At 39.0% G+C, this 21,156-nt stretch overlaps 1 protein-coding gene across 5 annotated transcripts in view; it reads left to right on the forward strand.

Moving 5' to 3' along the window:
- ARHGAP24 (Rho GTPase activating protein 24) overlaps window positions 1-5,381 on the forward strand; it is a 367,683-nt gene extending 362,302 nt beyond the window's left edge. For all 5 annotated transcript variants that reach the window (XM_075066121.1, XM_075066122.1, XM_075066123.1 and 2 more), the window contains one exon: window positions 4,575-5,381. In XM_075066121.1, coding sequence (XP_074922222.1) covers window positions 4,575-4,818 — 244 coding nt within the window. In that variant the 3' untranslated portion in view covers window positions 4,819-5,381. The remainder of the gene's footprint in view (window positions 1-4,574) is intronic.
- The last annotated feature ends 15,775 nt before the right edge of the window (window positions 5,382-21,156 follow it).

Here is a 21,156-nt window from a genome sequence, read left to right on the forward strand (position 1 = left end):
TGTTTGAGAGCACTTTGGAGGAACAAAGATAATTCTAGCATATTAGGAGAAAGGTTATGCATGGTGGCTTTTCAAGTTCTTGGGTGGCTTTGTATTTCGAACCGCAAATCCTTCTCCTTCATCGGTGGGTACAGAGGGCCTTGCTTCAGTGGAACCAGTAAGGTCCCGCTGCATGGGCAGGATTTCAGGGTTGGCAAGACCCATTGTGCCACATGAAGTGCAGTTCCATGATTGCTTCCAAGATGGCTGTGTACAAAAGATCACTGAGGGAGGAGCAAGCATCAGGATCAGGAGTGCAAGCTCCTGAAGGCCACATGAGGAAAGGGCTCCATAGACTACTCCCAGTCCTGAGGCCAGAGTAGCTCTACTCCCATTGCACAACCTGGGAGGGTAAGGGGATTCCTCTCACACACACACACATGTTCCCCCCAGTTCAGTTACTTCAGCTCGGTACTCAAACAGGGTTTGCTGTTCACTTCACTGAAATTAAAATCAAATGTGGCAGGAGGGAGACTTTCTATAGGACTTGTGTGCCTCACTTCCTTAGGTGAGTTGGATACTCTCCCCCATACCTTTATTACCGGAAATGAATTACACCGTTTAACAATAGACTGCCCTAAAACAATGAATTTATCCAAACTGTTCAAAACAGCGTACAAATGATGTTTCTTGAGTACCAACAGTAAAGTCAGGGGTTTGTGAATTCTTGTAGCATTGCACTAAGAAAATGAATAGTATCCCACATATTCAGGGTGGGTGGTAACCCTACCAGTGAGACTTCACTGTTTTAGCTCATGTCAAAAAAGTTTGAGACACTGATTAGTCAGAGGCTGATAAGCTAGGGCGGGGATGGAGCATCGTTTATCAGTGAAGTACAGGTGCAACCCAAGGGCCCCACCCCTTCACTTCAGTAATTGGGAGAGTGCTGGAATTTCTTGCAAGGGTGGTATTCTTTCCTGGGGGGTGGGTGAGGTCCATGTTTTACAGCCTGCAGCTTGTATGTGCTCATTTTCTTCTAGCTGCTAAAAGTTTAGAAACAGTGAAATCTCTTTCTGTTCCCTCCCCCATGCACCGTGTCACAGGTGCTATGAAGCAAGGTGGCTGTGCTAGTCTAACCGCTAGGTATCCCCAGAAGAGAAGAGGTCTCCATTACTCTACTAGTGCTCTATATTCTCTTTTGTGCCCTCCGCCCTGTGACTAGCTCCAGTGGTGGTTACCTCTGCTGCGCATAGATTCCCCCAGCAGTGACATGAAATTGACATAATTCTTGTCAGCTTCACCTTGTTCCTGGTGTTTGGAATATCATCCACTGTATCATATAACTCAACCAGGCAATCCAGGGGTGATGCATACAATAGGGAAGAGGTAAATTAAGGATGGACATTTGTTGATCTACTTTAGTCCTGCTGCCTCTCTTTCCACATTTCAAATCATGAGTGCTACTGGTTATGTATATGCACAATGGTAAGATTCAAATTGACACCAAGTTACACCACCAGATTGACTTTAGCGTTTCATCTTCAGCACTTATATCAGACTCAAACTGTTTTTGCATAAGGCAGAATTCCCAGTGAATGGGTGGAAACAGTTAGGGTTTTCCCTTCATCTGTAAAACCAGCCAAGAGGTGCATTTCCTTGTTGCTACTTCGCATGAAACTTTCCTACGCAGTTCAAGAGCTGTTAAAGTAGGTAAAGCTGAGTCATGTTAGGAAAAGAAATTTCCAACTGTTTTCAGATGGAGAACAACTTACCAGTCATTAATTCTCCTACTTCATCAACACAGTAAATTAAATCTTTGTTTAGAGGAAGAGAGATACTAGGGTGCATGAACTGATTATATCCAAACTCTATGCCTACCCATAATAAGGGCACATAACAGCATGCAGTGGAATAAAGCGTTGTAGTTATGCTCTCAGCACAGTTGTATAGTGGATACAGCACTTAGAATAGCAGCTTCTGTTCCCATCTCTGCCACTTACAAGAGACAGAATGATGTGTATGTATCTTCTGTAACAAGCTGTATCTGAACTGGAACACAGCATGGCTATTGATTCCATTGGACTGCAGGCTTTTAGAAATATAAAGGTACAGTGCACAGACAGGGGCGGCTCTAGGTATTTTGTTGCCCCAAGCAGATTCGGCAGCACACCTGCGGGAGGTCCGTCGAAGCCGCAGGACCAGCGGACCCTCCACAGGCATGCTGCCGAAGGCAACCTGCCTGCCGCCCTCGTGGCGACCGGCAGAGCACCCCCCGCGGCTTGCCGCCCCAGGCATATGCTTGGTGTGCTGGTGCTGCCCCTGTGCACAGAAAGCAACAGGAGGAACAGTTCTTTAGCTACGTACATCACAATTCTCTAATATTGATGATGCTGGAACACATTCAGTGTTTGACATGCATTATTATGATGATGTATTAGATCATACCATTAGTGTGCTTGGTCCTCTACATAAACTCTCAAATATAGTAAGTAATTTTTTTAAAAAACAAAAACAAATCACATCAATTGCAGCTTCAAAAAAGTAACATGTGACCGGACAACTAAGGAAGTTACCATAGACAATAAAGAAGAAGGGATGCAGATCAGGATAAGTAAACATCACGTCAGAAATCTTATGACTAATCTGAATGGATTCAAGTCAGCACGGCCTTCTGCTATTTACCCCAGGGTGCTTAAGGAATTAGCTGAAGAAATCTTGGAGCCACTGGCAATAATATTTACAAACTCATGGATGACAGGAGAGGTCCTGGAATATTGATGAAAGGCTAACATAATGCCCATCTTTAAAAAGGGGGGAAAGGAGGTGCTGGGGAACGATAGACCAGTCAGCCTGACTTGAATACCTCAGAAGCTACTGGAGTAATATATAAAACATTTAATTTGCAAATGCCTGGAGAATGCAGTCAGCATGGATTTACTAAGAACAAATCATGTCAAACCAGCTTGATTTCTTTCTTTGACAAGGTAACTGGTTTGGTGGATAGGGGAATGCAGTGGACATGACATAATACACCTGGACTTTAGCAAGGCTTTTGATGCAGTCCCTCACAACATTCTCATAAATGAACTGGAGAAATGCAGGCTTGATAGAACTACCATTAAGTAGATACACAATTGGTTAAACAACTGCAAACAAAGAGTAATTATTAATGGAATGATGTCAGATTGGAAGGTGCTCTAAAGGGGTTCCACAGGGATCTGTTCTGGGTCTGGTGTTAATTAACATCTTTATTCATGACCTGGATATTGGAAAAGAGAGCATACTGATCAAATTTGCAGATGATGACGAAGTCAGAGGAGTTGCAAACACTTTGGAGGATAGAACTAAAATTCAAAGGGGGATCTTGATAAATTGAAGAACTGGGCTCTAGACAACAAAAGAAAATTTAACCAGGGCAAATGTAAGGTGCTACACATAGAGAAGGAAAATCAAATGCACAGATACAGAATGGGGGATAACTGGCTTGGCAGCAACACTGCTGAGAAGGCTCTGGGAGTGATGGTGGATTACAACCTCAACATGAGTCCACAATGAGATGCTGTTGCAAGAAAAAGAAAAAGGCAAATGCTATTTTGCGTTGCATTAACAGAGGGATAGTATGCAAGTCATAGGAGGTGATAGTACCAATTTACTCAACGTTAGTTAGGCCTCAGCTGGAGTATTCTGTCCAATTTTGGTCACTGCCATATAGAAAGGATATAGAGAAACTGGGAAGAATCCAGAAGTGAGCGATAAAAATGATCAAAGGGATGGGATGCAAGCCCTATGAGCAAAGACTGAAGGAACTGCATATGTTTAGTTTGGAAAAGAGGTGATTTAGGGGGAACATTATAGCAACTTCAAATAGTTGAAAGGCTGTCATAAAAAAGATGGAGAAAAAATGTCCCTTCTTGCCACACAGTGCAGGACAAGAGGCAATGGGTTTAAACTACATTTTGGCAGATTTAGATTAAATCTGAAGGGAAATTTCCTAACTGTGAGAACAATAGCATAGTGGAGCATACTGCCATGGCATCTCCTTTCCTGGAGGTTTTCAAAAGGAGCCTGGATAGCCATCTGTCTTGGATGGTTTAGACACAACAAATCCTGCATCTTGGCAGAGGGTTAGATTAGATGACCCATATGGCTCCTTCTCACCTAATTTTTTTTTTCAAACAGTAGCTCAGCATGGGGAATCAATATTTGCAAATAGAAAGAGAGGATCAGGGACATAGTGTTCTGACAATACATTGGACTCTCTCGTTACACAGGTGTACAACCAGTGTGAGGCCAGAATCAACCCTTGGAGAAGGAAAAGGTCTATTTAGTTAATTGCCTAGCACATGCAGAGCTGTTTCCTACCATATACATTTGCAGTGGTTTGTATCTTTCAGTTATAAATAACCTAAGAGATGAAGATTCCATCATTCCTTGTAGGATACACTTCAACAGTAAACATCCAGTAAGAAACATGTTACTTTAACATTGTCTCTTTAAAGAAACTAGGACTAAGCTTTGTAAATTAAAAGCTGTTGCTCTAATCTAGGCCGGGTAATATAGAGAGAGCTGTCATCTGTATACTTCTATTTCTGCAGCTTGGAACAGAGAAACCTCACCCTTGAGACAGAAATGATGACCCTGCATGATGAGCTGGACCAGGAAAGGAAGAAGTTTACAATGGTAGAAATCAAAATGCGCAATGCAGAGCGGGCCAAAGAAGATGCAGAGAAGAGGAACGACATGCTGCAAAAAGAGATGGAGCAATTTTTCTCAACATTTGGAGAACTAACAGTGGAGCCTCGTAGGCCGGAGAGAGGCAACACCATATGGATTCAGTGAGCATTCTAAGCTAAGACTGTGGGATTCTGGGAAGGGATGTTGGGGGTATTATACTGTTTCAGGTGGCTGGTCACCTGACTGAGGCTAGCACTCAACAAAATGATGTAAACCACTGAAGGAAGAAATACCTACAGACATTAACCACCCATACTGCAGTGTGTACTTATCAAGTTATCATACTTTTTTTAATGCTTCATAATGCTAGTGTCAAGTGTTACAACTGACTGTGTATATAGATTTAAAAAAAGTCATCTTAAAGTGAGAGCGAGAGACATCTCACAAAATATTTTAATGCAAGTCTTGTATTTAAAGTGGTAAATTGAAATGTTGTTGCAATCAAGCTTTATATCAAGGCTTTTTTCCCTTGCACTTAACATAATAAGCTATTTTTGGCATTGTGTTACCATCAGCTTATTTTGTATATCAATTTTTTTTGTTACCCTTCTTGCGTGGGGGGAACTAAAGATAAACAAATATATATATAATGTTAGTTATTAAAACAAGAGGATAATGTGTGGCTGTGCTGTTTGTGCCAGTGGACTTGCCCATGACCAAAAAGAAAAGTGTAAATAATTTTATAAAAATATGACATTAACACCTGACAAGTTTGGGAGTTTTCTCTTTGGATTCTGAACTCTTCATAAATATTATTATTTTGGTTTTTGGAATGTCTGACCATTTAATCCATGATTTGAAATCCTAAAGGAGATGGTCTGGTTAAGGAATCTTAACACAAGTTTTTTTCCAGAATAACCATCTTTTCATTCTAGTTCAGTTTCCAGTAAATAACAGATAAAGCTGTTTGTAGGAGTATTTAAAAAGAAGGACTGGATTTGAAATGGTTTATCAGGTCTCTAGTTCTGCATATTATTTGTTGACTCCAAATGCTGTTGTTTTGAGGCTCCTCATTTGTCTTGGAGATGCTATGTATTGAAGGCCCTGAATTTAACTTAAAATTCCTTGTTAAAGGAGTTCTGGTATTTGACAGTGATGCTTTAAGCAAACAGAAGAAGAAATCACTGTTAGCAATTACACCAAAAAGCCAAAATAGTCATCGCTATTGTGTTTGCATGATTTTACAGTCACAACAGTAACATTGCCGCATCAACTCTCGGCTGGATCCTGTAGTCCCTTCTCAAGTGAAACTCATATTGGTCTGTGCTGGCAGTATTGATGATGATAGAGATAATGCTGATTCATTCGACCAGGCAAAGCGATTTTGGCTTAGATTCCAATAGTACAATTCACAGTGCCCAAGTCCTTAACACTGGGTTTAAAGAGACACATGAAGTCTTCTGTGGGACTTCTGGACAGGGGGTAAATTTAACTTCCTATTCATGTTGCCCAAGTGGAAAAGGAAAACACTGGTAGCTGAACCAATTATTTACTTGCTTCTAAGGTGGATATTAAAAATAGCAAGTAATTTTTTAAATTAAAGTAGTTTGTACTCTTCATTTTAGCTGAATAGATTATTCAATTTTTTGAATCTTTTTGTCAGAGAGAGGGTTAAAAAATAATCTAGCTACTCAAATGTTTAGGATCACCTACGCTACACCGTTCTGCTGCATCTATCCACAGAGCTCCATTGGATGCAAAATAGGGCAAATTCTGATTCAGACTACTTGAAAAAGCATAACTTTAGAGGGACTACTAGTATGAAATGGATTTTGTCCGAGCAGAACACTTGCCACTAATTCTTCTGGAGGTAAGTTTCTAGTCTGACTGTTTAGCAGAGCTCTCCTTTGGGCAGTGCTTGTTGGATTAAGAGATGAGGATGCTGAACTCAGACTTCGGAGACTGGGGTTCTATTCACTGCTCTGTCACTGACCTTTGTGCAACCTTAGGCAATCAGTTTGCTGCTCTGTGCCTTGTCTATTTAGAGTATAAATTCTTTCTTATAGGAACACTCTCTTATTATGTGTATGTACAGCTCCTAGCACAAGGGGACCTCAAGGTGCTGCTGTAATGTGGATAATACTAATGTCACTCTTGGAAAGGCAGGGGTGGTATGAGATGTACATCAAACAATTCCAACAGCTTCTGATTTCAAAGAGTTCTTTTTATTTTCAGTCACAAACAGAGTATTTATTCATACACAGTAAATTTAAAATCTTGAGTGTCTTTTTTTTCTTTTCTTCTAAAAAAATATAATTAGTTCAGGACCGGAGCTCCATGTATGTCATTTCCTGAAGTGATTATACTTTTCTGAAAAGTCCGGTGCTGTTTCGAGCTGGAGTTTGGGTGTGGAAAAAAAAGACTGTCAGACTTTTACACCGCAATGCTGTAGAGGAACCGTGCATGTACCTCATTCTCACACCAGAACAAAATCAGTCACAAACAGTACAAAAAAAATGAGCTTCTATTTATTTTACATAAAGGAATTACATCTGGTCTTAGTAATTGAACATCCTCTTCCTCCTCAATTGTTCAATCTCCATAAGATTCTAACCCTAATCCCACTTCCTTTATTTGGACAAAACTTCTGCCAGACATAAAGCAGGAGTTTTGCCTCACTGAGGAATGCAGGGTTGGGCCTAGGTTAGTGTTGTTGTTAAAGTGAGAATATAGACATCAGTTCCATGCAGCAGCAGCAATGATTGTAGTTAGCATAGGAGCTTCACTTTCCAAACAAGTCCCTACCTCTAAACTACCTGGCATCCATGCATGAGATAAGGAAGAACACACAATGCATTGTTTGCCAATATACATGGCTCCTGCCGTAGTTGTTTTGGGTGGGAGTGATTTCATTCTAGGGGTTGGGTGTGAAAGGAAAAAGGTTTATTTTGGGGGCACTCCATACTTTATCACCCTCCTGTTAGTTAAAATAGTCATTGTTTTAAATGCTTCAGGCCTGAAGAATGGTATTTTCTTTTCCTGCCTTGGGACCTGCCTAGAGTTTTAGCCTGTTAAGGGGAGCTAAGTCAAAGCCCTGGGAGTTAGTTAAAACGGGCCTGGTGAGAGACTTCTTTCAGCTAACCAAAAGGTGTCACTGAAATTCCATGTGAAAACAATGTTGCATTTCCTTTTGCTCAGTAAGGGATATGACAACTAGAACAAAAAAGCATCAATCAAATTATATGTTTGTAAAGGGCCCAATTCAGAAAACGAGTGCCGAACCTAAGTTACTGGGATTTGCATCCAGGACACTGTGCTGAAGCAAATCACAGCAGAGAAGCCACTGCTGCCGGTTATGGAAGGAGGAACAGGTGACATGGTCTGCAGCTTCCCTACAGCGCAGGGGCTTGGTACTTACTGATTCACACATTGTGTGAACTCATAGGCTGTTCTTGTGACATGCCTCCCTTTACTCCTCTTCCCTCTTTTAGAGTAGGGAGAACCACCAGTGAAGGGGCAGCACACCATGGGGGAAAGAGGGTCTCCAAACCTGGCCGTCCAGCAGCACGTGAGGTGTGGAATTCCACTTAGGATCTGGGCTGTAAGTAGCAGGTTACATTTTTTTCCCAAGCATTTCCTGTATTAAGACCATTTCCAGTCAGAATATGTTGCTTTGTCCCATTGTGCTGATTTAATTTGGTATCTACTAACACAGGAATGATTATAATGAAATCATTTGCTACTGACATAACTCTCAGGTGTGCATCCATTGGTTTGCAATGCTAAATGTAGCACTAGCTACAAAATTGCTTATAATGACAGAGTTGTTCTGACTGGCTGATCAGCATGCTAATAAGGTACCAGTTTTTTAATTTACGTAAATCACATGGCTTGGCTGAAACTATTGTTCCATATTTATTATAGCCCACTTCATTTTCTTAAAAAAGCAATTTTTTCTCTCATGAAAGTTTAAGCAACAGCAATAAAGTAACTGCATTAGATCTATTATTATGAATGAGACAATTGCATTCCTGGAAAAATAGAAAGAATGACACTATGCCTTGTGCATTGTAATACCCTTGAATTATAACCCCTAACCATATCCTTTCATTGTGCCTTAAGTAAGATGTCTTGTGTAGATTTTACTGTATGTAATTTTTTTAATAGGCAGCCTCCTGTACTGAGACCACTCCCAAATACCTTAGTCCTAAGGTCACTCACCCCTGCAATATCTGAGTTCGTGTATAAATACTGGTGTGTGTACAACACTCCCAAATCAGAATAGGCATTTATTGCACACATTTTCACATGTATAAACAACGCCACAAGGCAATACAGAATCAGGTCCCTTAAGACCAAGTCTGCATTACCTTCTAACTGACTTTTGCCATCTCTTTGGACAATGTCTTAAGGCCGGTCTTAGTGTATTTCACATATTGTGCATTTCTAGATACTGTAAACAATTATACAGATTGCATTTCGGGAAAGGTGTTCCAATATTGAAAGGGAAAAGTATGTTAGATCCTCTGTTCTTAACTGATACTTAGAGAAATGCACATGCTTGAGTTCCTCATCCAAGAGATGACTAAACTGACACTTCTTTACAGAAAAATTGACTTGGCAAATAATCTCCATTTACTTAGAAAACAGCAGGAACTTTACAGTTCATTCTTCAATTTCCTGATAGTATGTGCTATGTATTAACTTAAATACTATTCCACTTGATTTTTTTTTCCTGCAAAAATAACATACCATGCTCCTTCTCTCATTCACACTGTGATGTGACTGTTCCTTGCACATTACCCTTATAGCGTGTATGCCAGTAATTCAGTGGAATTATACCCTCCTTGCATGCTCTTTGAGGAACTAATGAATTTGCATTTTATAGCAGAGCAAGAGTATAAGGTTGATACAACTACGACTTTTCTTAGGGAACATCTGCTCTAAACAATGTATCATGGATTTGAGTATAATCACAATTTTTAAAAAAGCCTTCTGACAAGGCAAAATGATTCCTTAATCAGTAAGCCTATACATCATCGTCATCTTTTAAAGAGAATGCACTGATCTTATTTTTAACTACCGTATATCTGATGTAATATCTCTTATTGGAGTGTTCTACTTTATGGAGAGACTAATTGTCATAAATTTTGCTATGCTAGGGAGCATCAAGGTTGTGCTGATGATAATACTAATCTCAATGAGCCCTTAAGATTTAAATAGAGAATGATCAATCAGAAGTGATTTGGAAATACGTAGGTTCTTTGGAACACTGGGTAATTGGAACTATTTAGAAAAAGCCAGCTCAGTAGTTCAGTATAACTTACTAAAGCTACATCTCACACACATTCTTTTATCACAATCTCTTTGGACCCGATTCTGCCACTGTTATGTGAATGATACTAAAAGGGACCATTTACAGATGAAGCTACACCACTACTTCGATATAACACGAATTCGGATATTATGCGGTAAAGCTCTGTGGGGCAGGGCTGCGCACTCCAGTGGATCAAAGCAAGTTCAGTATAACACAGTTTCATCTATAATGTGGTAAGATTTTTTGGCTCCCGAGGACAGCGTTATATCGAGGTAGAGGTGTATTAAACTCAGACGCTTTCTGATGCCAGCTCCCAACACTGCCAAACTGCAGTTTGTTTCTGGATTACCTGACAAATGCACCCATCAGAAATATAATTTCATCATGCACTAAACTGGATCTGAAAGTAGTTATTTTTCAAACATATGGTATTTTGGATCTACACTCCCTATGACAGAACTCACTGTGTATTAATTTACTGTACTTGAAGGCTAGACCTAATGGTAGGGTTTCATCATACATTATATTTTTGGGAAGCAAAAAGAATTACAGATAACTTCGGGAAAAGATTACCTATTTATTAGTTGCAATAGATCCCACACTCTGTACTACCACTACCTTATGCAGTGTGGTTGCGCACACACAGTGTATACCCAAGGGTAGGAATCCACTAAATAATTGACTTTAAAGGGTAAGAATTACAGATAGATAACTTGCTTTTGTTTGGGAAGTAGGCTCTGTGTTAAACATACTTTAAATGGGGATTTCAGCATGGGTCTACATAGTTACCGCATCCTCCAGTTGCTTTTACTGTATCAGGGCTCATTGGGATCATATTTTATTTCATGTATGCTATTACAGAATCCACTGATCTTAAACCCAATGGAATGATGAAAGAAGCAAAGACAGTGTGAAAGTGAGGAGAAAGCAATGTAGCTATGCCCACTGGAAATAATTCCCCTTTACTCTATTATAGCAAACTAAACTCTATTTATTATCTAACAACCAAGCTATCTGAAAGAAAGAACAATGCAAGGATGTCATCTCCATTTTGACACATTCATCTTCTTGTGTGCAGGTGAGTTTCATCGAACTAGTCTCATGCTTATCAGCAGTCTGTACCAGTTTGAGAAACCCTATTGTGTACATAAACATACTTTCTTCCAACTTTTGAAAGACCAAGTCAAATGTTTCCATAATTTTTGTTGGATTTTAAGCACAGGCCTGCAAATGATTTTCACAGGACTCGCCATGGCTAAAATACCATACAATGCATCTGCCAGTGATACTTCTGAAGGATCCATCTGAGTTTTTCCTTCATTGTCTTCTCATGGAGAAGACATAACTCAGAGCATAAAGATAACTGGCAATGGTTTGTTTGTTTTTTTTTAAAAAGTAAACTTACTGAAGCTGCAGAAACGTACTTTTTCCCAGAAAAGCAGCATTACCTGAAATGTCCATGAGCATCGACATGGGGAAACTGCCAAATTTGCACACAGTAGGGGAAGAAATACAGTACAGAACTGATAGGAGCATTGGTTTGGTTTCCAGTGATGCTTTCAGATGATGATCTGGTTTCGCATCATGTTCCTTCTCTTGTGTTCTTCTAAAAGAGGTTATACATACAGCTTTATAAGACCACACTCAGAAGAGTAATGTAAAAACTGCAGCCATAGGAGATGAGAGAAGTAAGTTTTAACTCCCTACAGTAATACAAACCAGCATAGGCAAGGAACTCTGCCCTGTCCAGTTCTAAACCCAGTGTGTGCTATGTGCACTGAAGGGTCTTCAATTAATACAATACTACAGTCGACTTACTGAAAGAGATGCATCACAACTCTGGAGTGGAATCTTTCATCAAGTCCCTGAGCTCTGGCTTCATTGTGTGTCACAATGGTGCCAACACGCTTTGTGCATTAAAGGGTAGTAGCTATGCCTATGTAGATTGCTTTGTATGCTGCACTGTTAAAGATGTTTGGCATGATACTTCTATTGTTTGGTCAATGTCACTAACACCAGAAAAGGAGAAAGGGAAGTTAACACTCATTACAACAATTCACTTCCTAAGTTTTAGAAATTGTACATTTTACTGCTGGTGAGTGAAAGATTATAGTGACACTGCCATTTTATTGCCACTGCTATTAACATACTCATTCCATTTGAACTTGATCATGCAGGCAGTCTGCAAGATAAAAGCAAGCAGCTCAGTGGTGCTTCCACTTGTCCAATTGATCCATCTGGAGTTACCAGCTGTGAGTGTTGCAGAATTAACCAGGCAAGTTGAATTTTCCTCTTTTGGAGTGGGGAAGAGGATAAGAGGGGCTACAAGTGCCAGAGAGAACACTAGGAGTAAGTGCATTTACGCTTAAACAATATGCATTGACCTTTCAGGAAACTGAATAGTAATTACAAAAAGCAATCCTCTGCCACTGCTAAGAAACCACATTGACCTGGGCTCTGCCTTAGAACTCCAAAGTTCACAATATTCAGATATAGGGTTTCATTTCTCATTAGGTACAGTGACTTTAAATATCAGTCCCTCTCTTTTTCTCAGTCCTTCCACTTCTGGCTAGGGGGGTCTACAGAAATTAGCAATTTTGCTTTTCAGAAAGGTTTTATGCAAATTCTTCATTTAAATTTCTCTTTGTTCATGCTCCCTTGAATTGGGGTTAAAATCATGCAGGATTGAGTCTGATTGTTCTACCTGAAACATAGCCTCTCCTTATATAAATCTTACAGCAAGAGCTGCAACCAGGACAGTTTATGATAGGTTCGCAAATACACTGTTTGAGGTCATTAAAAAAATCAGTGTTGTACAGTAAAGAGTGCAGGTTCACTCTAAATTTGTTTCAGGTTAGACCCAAGGCTTGTTTTGTTTGGGTTTTTTTAAACTCATTGGCAAACCTGGTCCACATTTTGCTTTGTAGGGTTCCCTCAAATCTCTTCTCTTGGCTTGGGGGTCTCATCAGAGTTCAGCACACTAGTAATTCTTTTCCCTAGTTTTAGGGTAAGGCAGTAGGACTGAAGATGAAAACATAAGATCTGGTTTTGGAGAATGTAAGGCAAATAATCTTGATGCCTCCTGGCATAAATGGATTACCAAGAATAGTATATATGCACCATCATATATACTATTGCAGATTTTTCCACCACCTATGTGCATCAGGGACTGATCCCTGTCTCTTACTAGATTCAACGGGCCAGTTCAAGGATGGCAATTTCAATGTCACTTCATTTGTGCTTCTTCAGATGTTAGGCAGGAGATGATGGCAGAGTGGTATTTTCATGGCACCTACAGATGATTTCTTGTCCATATCTATAGAGGACTCCCCCCACCCAACATATGTCAATCAGTGAATAGATGAACTTAAAAGATTTTTCATCTCCTACACCATTGTTTGTTCATGGAAAATGAAAGACAGTGATTTCAATGTCTGCCTATATAGTTTGTAGAGAGACAAGATGGCTGAGTTAATAGCTTTTTATTGGACCAACTTCTATTGGTGAAAGAGACTAGCAAGAGCTCCGTGTAGCTAGAAGGCTTGTCTCTCTCACCAACAGAGGTTGGTCCAGTAAAAGAGATCACCTCACTCACCTTGTCTCTCTAATATCCTGGAACCAACGTGGCTATGACACCACTGCAAAAAACATATAGTTTGTCTTAAGATGAGATCATACATTTTCTTCCTGCATCTCACATCAGCCAGAGCTGGAAGTTGTTAACCATCTTGAAATTCCTTTCACAATCCTTCTTTGAACAAGAAATGTTTTAGATGCTCAAATGTTTGGTTCTACATTTACAGTATCTCCCCTATAAGGAGACTTGGCACAAGCATTCAGAAAAGTAGCTCTTTTTTTCACTGGCCCAGTTACTGTTATATACAAATACATGTTCTGCTGGGGTATGGACAGAGCTTTCAACTGAGGCATCAACAAGACAGACAATAATTAATCCTCCCCTGAGGCCCATTTTAAAATATGACAAATCCATTAAGAAATCACTAGTACTCAAACCAACTCAACTTGCTCATAATGCACCATACACTAGGAGACCCATAATCGCATGTTCTTGAAGACATGCTAGCTTAGCAATTCACGCTTCAAGCTGTGCAGTTAATAGAAGAGTTCAGAAGAACATTGTGTTTAAAAATCATGACCATCTGCTGGAGAAGGCACAGTTCATTAACCTGAAATGGAGTTCACACTTCATTTGTATTGGTTTGAGGAAGGTCTTAGCCAGGGAGCAGTTTAATTGGAGAACGTGTTTTTCTAAACAGTAGTATGATGCTACCCCCAAAAAACCTCTACAAGAGATAAACCACACCAAGGAAAGGCTTGTGCCATTAGTAATGTGGGGAGAGCCAAAATGACTGGTGGTTGGCCACAGTTTCAATCTACAGGACCATCAGGCTTTAGTTTTCCATACTAAACTTCTAAAATGAATTAGAACCTGCATTTATATGCTTAGTCCAGCTTTACAGTCTCCTCATTAATTTTTGCCAGACACGAAGTCCACTTGCTGATCTTAATCCCAATGATGATACCGCTCGCTTACCTAGGTGCCCTGAAGAAATGGACAGGTAAAGTTTTGCCAAATTTCTATAAATGCTATTCATCTCAGATTATTTGCCATAACCAATCTTTTGTAACAAACTACTTTTCACCAAAACAAGTGAAATTAAAAGTGACACCAGCAGACTAAAGAATTGAAATTACAAGTTAGGGGTTCACAGCTTCCCCTATAGATCAATGGGCATCATGAGATATGCAGCTGTGATGGCCAGATCCTGATACAGAATCACTATAATTTAGGATTCAGGGTTTGTTTGAAGTCAAAATATGGGCTAGAGTGTGGATTTGGATTCAGTGGTGCTGAGATCTCATGAAACGTTCTCACAAAAATTTTTATTTCCATGCTGGAGAGGTGCAAGCCTCACAAAAACTCTGTGTTGGAAGTTTTCAATTACATTTAAAGGGAAAATATCCCTCCCCCCCTGCTTATAAAGGTATTTGGAGCTTGAGCTTTAAATCCAAATTGCACTGCAAATCAATGGGGTTTGAATTAAATGTTTTAGTTTTGGCCCATTTCTTTGCATGAAAACTGGAAAAAGAATAGACCACAATGCTCAACTTGTTTTGCCTGGTTACTGTAGAGTACTCAGCTCTCCATCGCCTAGTCACATCACTGTCTTAACAAAAAAAGACATTTGAATCCCTTGCTTATCACTGATTTACAATAGTAATGTTACCCAAACCCCACTCTTTTCTATTCTGCTCCTTCAAGGTATCGAAGTAAGCTGAGGGTTGCTTTAGTCTGATTGATTTAATCTCCATCATTTAATAAGGGGTGAAAGAAAGGGGGCAAGAAAACAGATAAGGTTGTAAGAGCTCACTGTGTTTGTCTTTTCTCATTTCACTCCCCACATGAAGATAAAATAGGATTTCCTGGCTAATCCTATTTTAATTAAATTAGTATAGAGCTAGTTCTTAACGAAAGCAACCCAAACATTCCTTATTGGAACAGTCTGTCTTGACAAACATGCATGTTCACAGTAGATGAGATACACTCCTGTGCAGAGAGCCCTTAAGGCCTCCACAACACTTTAACTCCTCAAAATAGGGCATAAGTGGAGCACAGGCCCGTTGATGAGGAGGAGTGAAGTTCACTCATTGACTACAGTTTCTTCATAGGTAAGGAATGTCCCATTCTGTAAAACTCAGCAGCTTTCCCAATGTACAGTCACAGAGGTGCACTTGGGGCTTCACCAACAGAGTATTTAAAGTATTTCATTTGAATCTTGACTCTACATGACTTGGTGCACCCAAAGTCTCTCTCACTGAAGTTAATGGGTGCAGAAGATATGCATAATGAAACCCTATATCAATATGGTTTACTACACTGTGTTATTTATCTGGAACACTAAAAACCAACTAAACAAAAGCAAATCAGTACACCTGTGAAAAGTATCTTCACAAGAAACTCCTTTTGCCATGAAGGGGGAAGGAAAGTCCCTTCTGCTTTTATTAACTCAAAACTATCACAATGCATTGGCTCAATATTGACTCTTAAAAACATTGATGAATGAAACCAAAGCCAATATGGGCCCCTTAAACCATCCAGAGGGAACGTAGAAGGGGAAAAAGAAAACAATGTAAGGAGGGGGAAATTGTAACGTCACGTTCCTCATTAAATGTTACTATTTCAGTTTATCCATGCTTACTGGTTCTGGCTACTGCTTCACTCTAGGATCTTGCTACAAAGTTGGTCATTTATCCCCCAGTGTTCATGATGAACTGTTATTGGCTTTTTTTAATAATCTACTTTTATCAACACTGATATGTTACAGTCCCTTATGTCGGTTATACTTTGAAGTCCACTCATGCAGGACTGCAGGCAGGTGTCTTATTACAGAATGGACATGGCAAGGTGAACAGTTCATTTTCCTAGCTAGGGTTTGGAGATTTTGTTACTATTGTTGTTTAATGTATACTGGCCGTAAGTCCCACTTACTCAATTTACTAAATATACATGATGCTTTATATACACTGAAACCCCTGGGATCTTCCTTCTCAGTACGTGCCTGACCAAGGAAATAGCCAGAGGTCAACTACATTTAGGCATACAGTGGTCTTTTTTTAAAAGATTCAACAAGACGGGGTGGTGGATTATTACATATTAGTTACAGAGAAGAAAATGATCAATTCAGCTATTTACATCGTAAGTATCTGATTTTCTAGAAGAAAAGAATGGCCCTGTTCAGTGGAAATTAGCAAAGAGAACAGGTGTGCCTGTCTAAAGTGATAAGCACAATGAGGGTATTTTAGTTTCCAAAGTGGCCAAGTCTTACTTGAGTATATACATTGCAACCTTTCGGCCTCAGCTGGAAATGACTCACTTGGCCTTGGCAGGAGTTTTCAATGTTCTTTTTGCAGACTTGGACCTTCTCCAAAAGCCTTAAACTGATATTTGTCGACGAGATTGAACAGAAATGAGGTTTAAACAATTCAGCTCTTGCAATCAATACCTAATTACAAAAAAAGATTTTGAGTCTTACGGACAAGTTCCTAATATATCTTATGGATTCCAGTAAATTCCATTGGACAGAGCTATTTTCCAACTCATCAGTAAAGATGACAAACAATTATTTTTCTAATTAAGACATTACTTAGTTATGGAATATTCAAATCTGCTGAACATTTTTTTTTTTTTGGTGTAGGAGGTATATTTATGTAAAGTTCGTCTTGAGCCTGCCACAAGTTAACAGTATCCTTTGAAAACTAAACTATGTAAATTCAAACAAGCACAACTATCAGATTCTTGAAGATGCATGGTTTGATTAAATCTACAAAGGTCATTTTCTACATTAAGAAATTTGGATCAAATATTAATATATCTCTAAGAATCTAAAAAACACACACACACTTGTGCACACACACAAAAAATACAAAGCTAAACACCTAACTCACATTTTTGTTAAATAGTCAGGCAAACACAACTCTAATTCCTTCCCAACAGATTTTCATTCTGTGTTCCTCTCCTCAGAAACACTAAAGAATATACCTGGGTAGGAAATATGAGAATTTTAGAGATTTTAAAAATTTGTCTTGTCCCAAATAGGGACAAAAAGTAAAAATTTTCTGCAAACTGGTCATAATAATACAAATTAGATCAGGTCAATTGGGACATTGTGGCAATTTCAAAACTTTTTCTTCCCTCCAAAATTTTTCAAATTGGAAACTTCATCAAAACCAACTCTTTCTCACAAACAGTTTGGGTTCTGATGAATCTGTATGTTCAGATGAAAAACAAAATGTTGTTAGAAAACTTCCAACCAGCTCTACTGAATAGTATTAACGTGGATTGCATTTAATGAAGGGACAGTGTTACGGAAATTGCCCTCAGGGCACTGACATAAGTCTAGTTTCTTCAGTAAACACCAGGTAACAGCCTGAAGGTGAAACCACATATGGGAGCCTCAGCTTGGCTTGTAAATTTAGCAGAGTGGTACTGCCACAGCATCATCTGATCTAGCCAATGTTGCCACCTCTTGGAGTTACAGATTTATGCCATGATGAAAAGAATTTCAAAAGGAAAAATGGAATGACTTAAGGATGTACTAGTCATCTTGGTTCTGGTTTTGATAAACAAAATAAGCTACCATGAATGTACTTCCACTTAATGCTATGCAATATAGTAATCTACTGAATTTGAGTTACATCAGGAATCCCATGTAAACTAGAGTAATTCAGAATAAGAATGAGAGTTGCAAAAATCTCAGTGTTGGACCAACTTAAAGAAATACTTTAATTGTCTAAAGATACATTACAATCCTCATGGAATGTTTCTTTAGAATTTATTGAATCCAGTAGGGCTCTGTGGATATTATCCTTTCTATAGATTTCTTTAATCAATCTTTAGAATCCTATAGCAGAAAATTATACATCTATTTAAATTCTATAGGCTGGTGATTATTTTCTATAAGGGAGATGATTAGTCAGTCATGCATTGTGGGTGTTGCATAACCAAAGCAAACCTAAAAAGAAACCACTCTTCCAACAGCCCTCAAATCTGTAGGAGCAAGGTTAATCTCAATACCAATAGACCTGCAGAACCATCTGTTTACTTCAACCTCCTTCACGTTCAATCAAGGAAAAATACCACTCTCTTAGAGGCATTAGTACACTGTAATTCCTGTAGGGTTCTCATACCATCCAGAAACTTAGAAAGATGCCCCTGAAGATGTAGTAGCCCCATTGGAAAGGTTCTTCAATCATTTCCTTCCTTTACACTTTCTTAAAGTGACTTTAATTAGTGTTCAGAACAGAGATCAGCAATCATCTTACTCTGCAGGTGGCTATCCACATGATTTAAGGAAGTCATTTAAGGGCAGATATTTAAAGGTATCAGACACCTGAAGATGCAGATAGATGCCTAGGTGCTTTTGAAAATTCCATTAGGCACCTAACTTCAATGGAAGTCAATGAGAGATAGGCACCTAGTGGGATATTTCAGAAGTGCATAGGTGCGTATCTGCAGCTTCAGGCATTAAATCTAGCCCTTAGCCAGAATGTGTGTCATTCTCTCCATTATTTTAGCTGTAAAGCACTTTGAAAGCTTCGGATAAAAATATAGAAGTGTGAGGTATTAATTAACATTATTAAAAACAGATTTAAAAATCACTGGCAAGAGAGAGAATAAGAGCAGCCATCATTTCATGCTGGCTACAATATTGAACTAATGAGGAAAAGGCTTGAAACACAGATGTCTGGAACTTCTAGAAACTATGAAGGTTTTTATCCATTCATAGGTATTTACAGAGCATCAGTCACTGTCATTTCTAGTTGATTGGTACCTGTATTCCTTTAGGTTACATGCTGACAGCATCAACTTCCTGAGCCAAGGGAAAATGAATGATACTATTCATGTTTGAGGGGTTGTTACTCCAGCTCTGACAGATCCACCAAGGTCTATTGCTCATTTGCTGATAGCTTTGTCCAGAGTGGAGAGCCTTGCACCCTTCAAAGAGCAGAGCTGCCCAAAAGGAAGACTGACAAATTTAAGGACAAAAAGAAATGCTATGGTTGTTGTTTTAGGAAAGCACTTAAGTAGGGTCATCCCTGTTCAGCAAAGGACTAAAGCACATGCTTAAGTATAAGCCACATTGACCTGTGTGTGACTGACTTAGGCACATGCATTGGTGTTTTGCTGAATCAGAGCCTTAGACAGGCATTTAGATAAACTGCCACTATAGGAATCCCTATGTTAAGGAATACAATCCCTAGGACGTCTTTTATGGTGACTGCACCCCTTTTCATGAACCCAGGGACAAATGAATAGTATTGCACAAGAGAATGGTCATTGTTCTAGTTTTGACAGATTAAACTTGGGAGAGTTTCCACACACCTTAAGTAGCTCTCTAAAAAGCACTTCCCAGCTACTGCCCCTGTAGCTATGTTCACTGCACTGAAATTGTTCTGGAAGTCTTCAAGTCTGTGGCATGTTTGTAGTTAGTTACACTCATTTAATAATCTGTCACTCAAAGTGGCTCACCCTTTTTTTGAGAAGACAACCCAAAATGCTGCACGCCAAGAGGATATAAAATGGACGTGAATTTTCTATATTTTACTAGTGTTGATGTATGAAGATTGAAATCTGGAGCTAACAACTGCTATTATTGCTAAGGAATCCCCCTCAGTGTTATTGCTTCTGACACACCTACAATGTGTTGCGGTATCCCTTTAAACCCTTTTACTAGTATTTGCATTCACCTGAGGCTGGATTAAGGTCATGTTGCTAAACAATGATCTGATGTTTCATGGCTTTAAAAGAGAATATTGCTAAATCTATTTAGCAGTAGTAATTTGTTTATACTTATTGCTTTCACACCTACTGCTGTAACTAAGTATTTAGAAAAATCACATGCATAATTTTGTTTTCAATATATGAAAAAAAGCCACCAAAACATACCTGGGGAAAAATTACTTTATAATGTAAGTTCAAGACCACTCAGAGCAACTAACTCTGAGATTACATTACATTTATTCTTTATTTTTATTTTACATACTTGAGTGGAAGCTTTATTGTTTGCTTTTTACTTTGGACAAAATCTCAGTTGATATTCAGATATTTTCCCCAGTTTAGGGATGACAGATTTGTCAACTGTCCAATCAAATAGCTGTAGATTCAAAAATTGTCACACATTACAGTTAAATAGAATAAGCTATTTAAATTAACTCTTCCTGCCATTTGGATGAGGCATACATTACAGATGGCACAGCACATTTGAATAAGAGGAGAGAGATGTGAACCCTGGCTAAATTCCAACTCAGACAATTGCATTTTGCCTACCTAAAATCCTCATTGCTGTTTCAGGAGGAAAAACTGTTCTTCACTTGCCCTGAACAATTGTGTAGCGTTGCTGTATGGTGCTAAAAGACCTGACACTCCTCTCTGTGGCAAGTTCAAAGTATTATTATCTGTCAAAATCCAATGAATATTTACTCAATATTGGCTTCTTTAGAAATATGCAAAGGTTGCCTGAGACCCTGATTGTTACATTCCCAGCTTGGCTTCTGACTATTAAACAAAGGCAAAGCCTATTAAATGTATGAGAATATTTGACCATTCAATTTACTAACCTGCTATGTATAGCCCAGTTGATGAAGCATTTTGAGGAATCAGCTGA

Source organism: Chelonoidis abingdonii, chromosome 5, assembly GCF_003597395.2.
Source record: "Chelonoidis abingdonii isolate Lonesome George chromosome 5, CheloAbing_2.0, whole genome shotgun sequence".
Lineage (NCBI taxonomy): Eukaryota > Metazoa > Chordata > Testudines > Testudinidae > Chelonoidis > Chelonoidis abingdonii.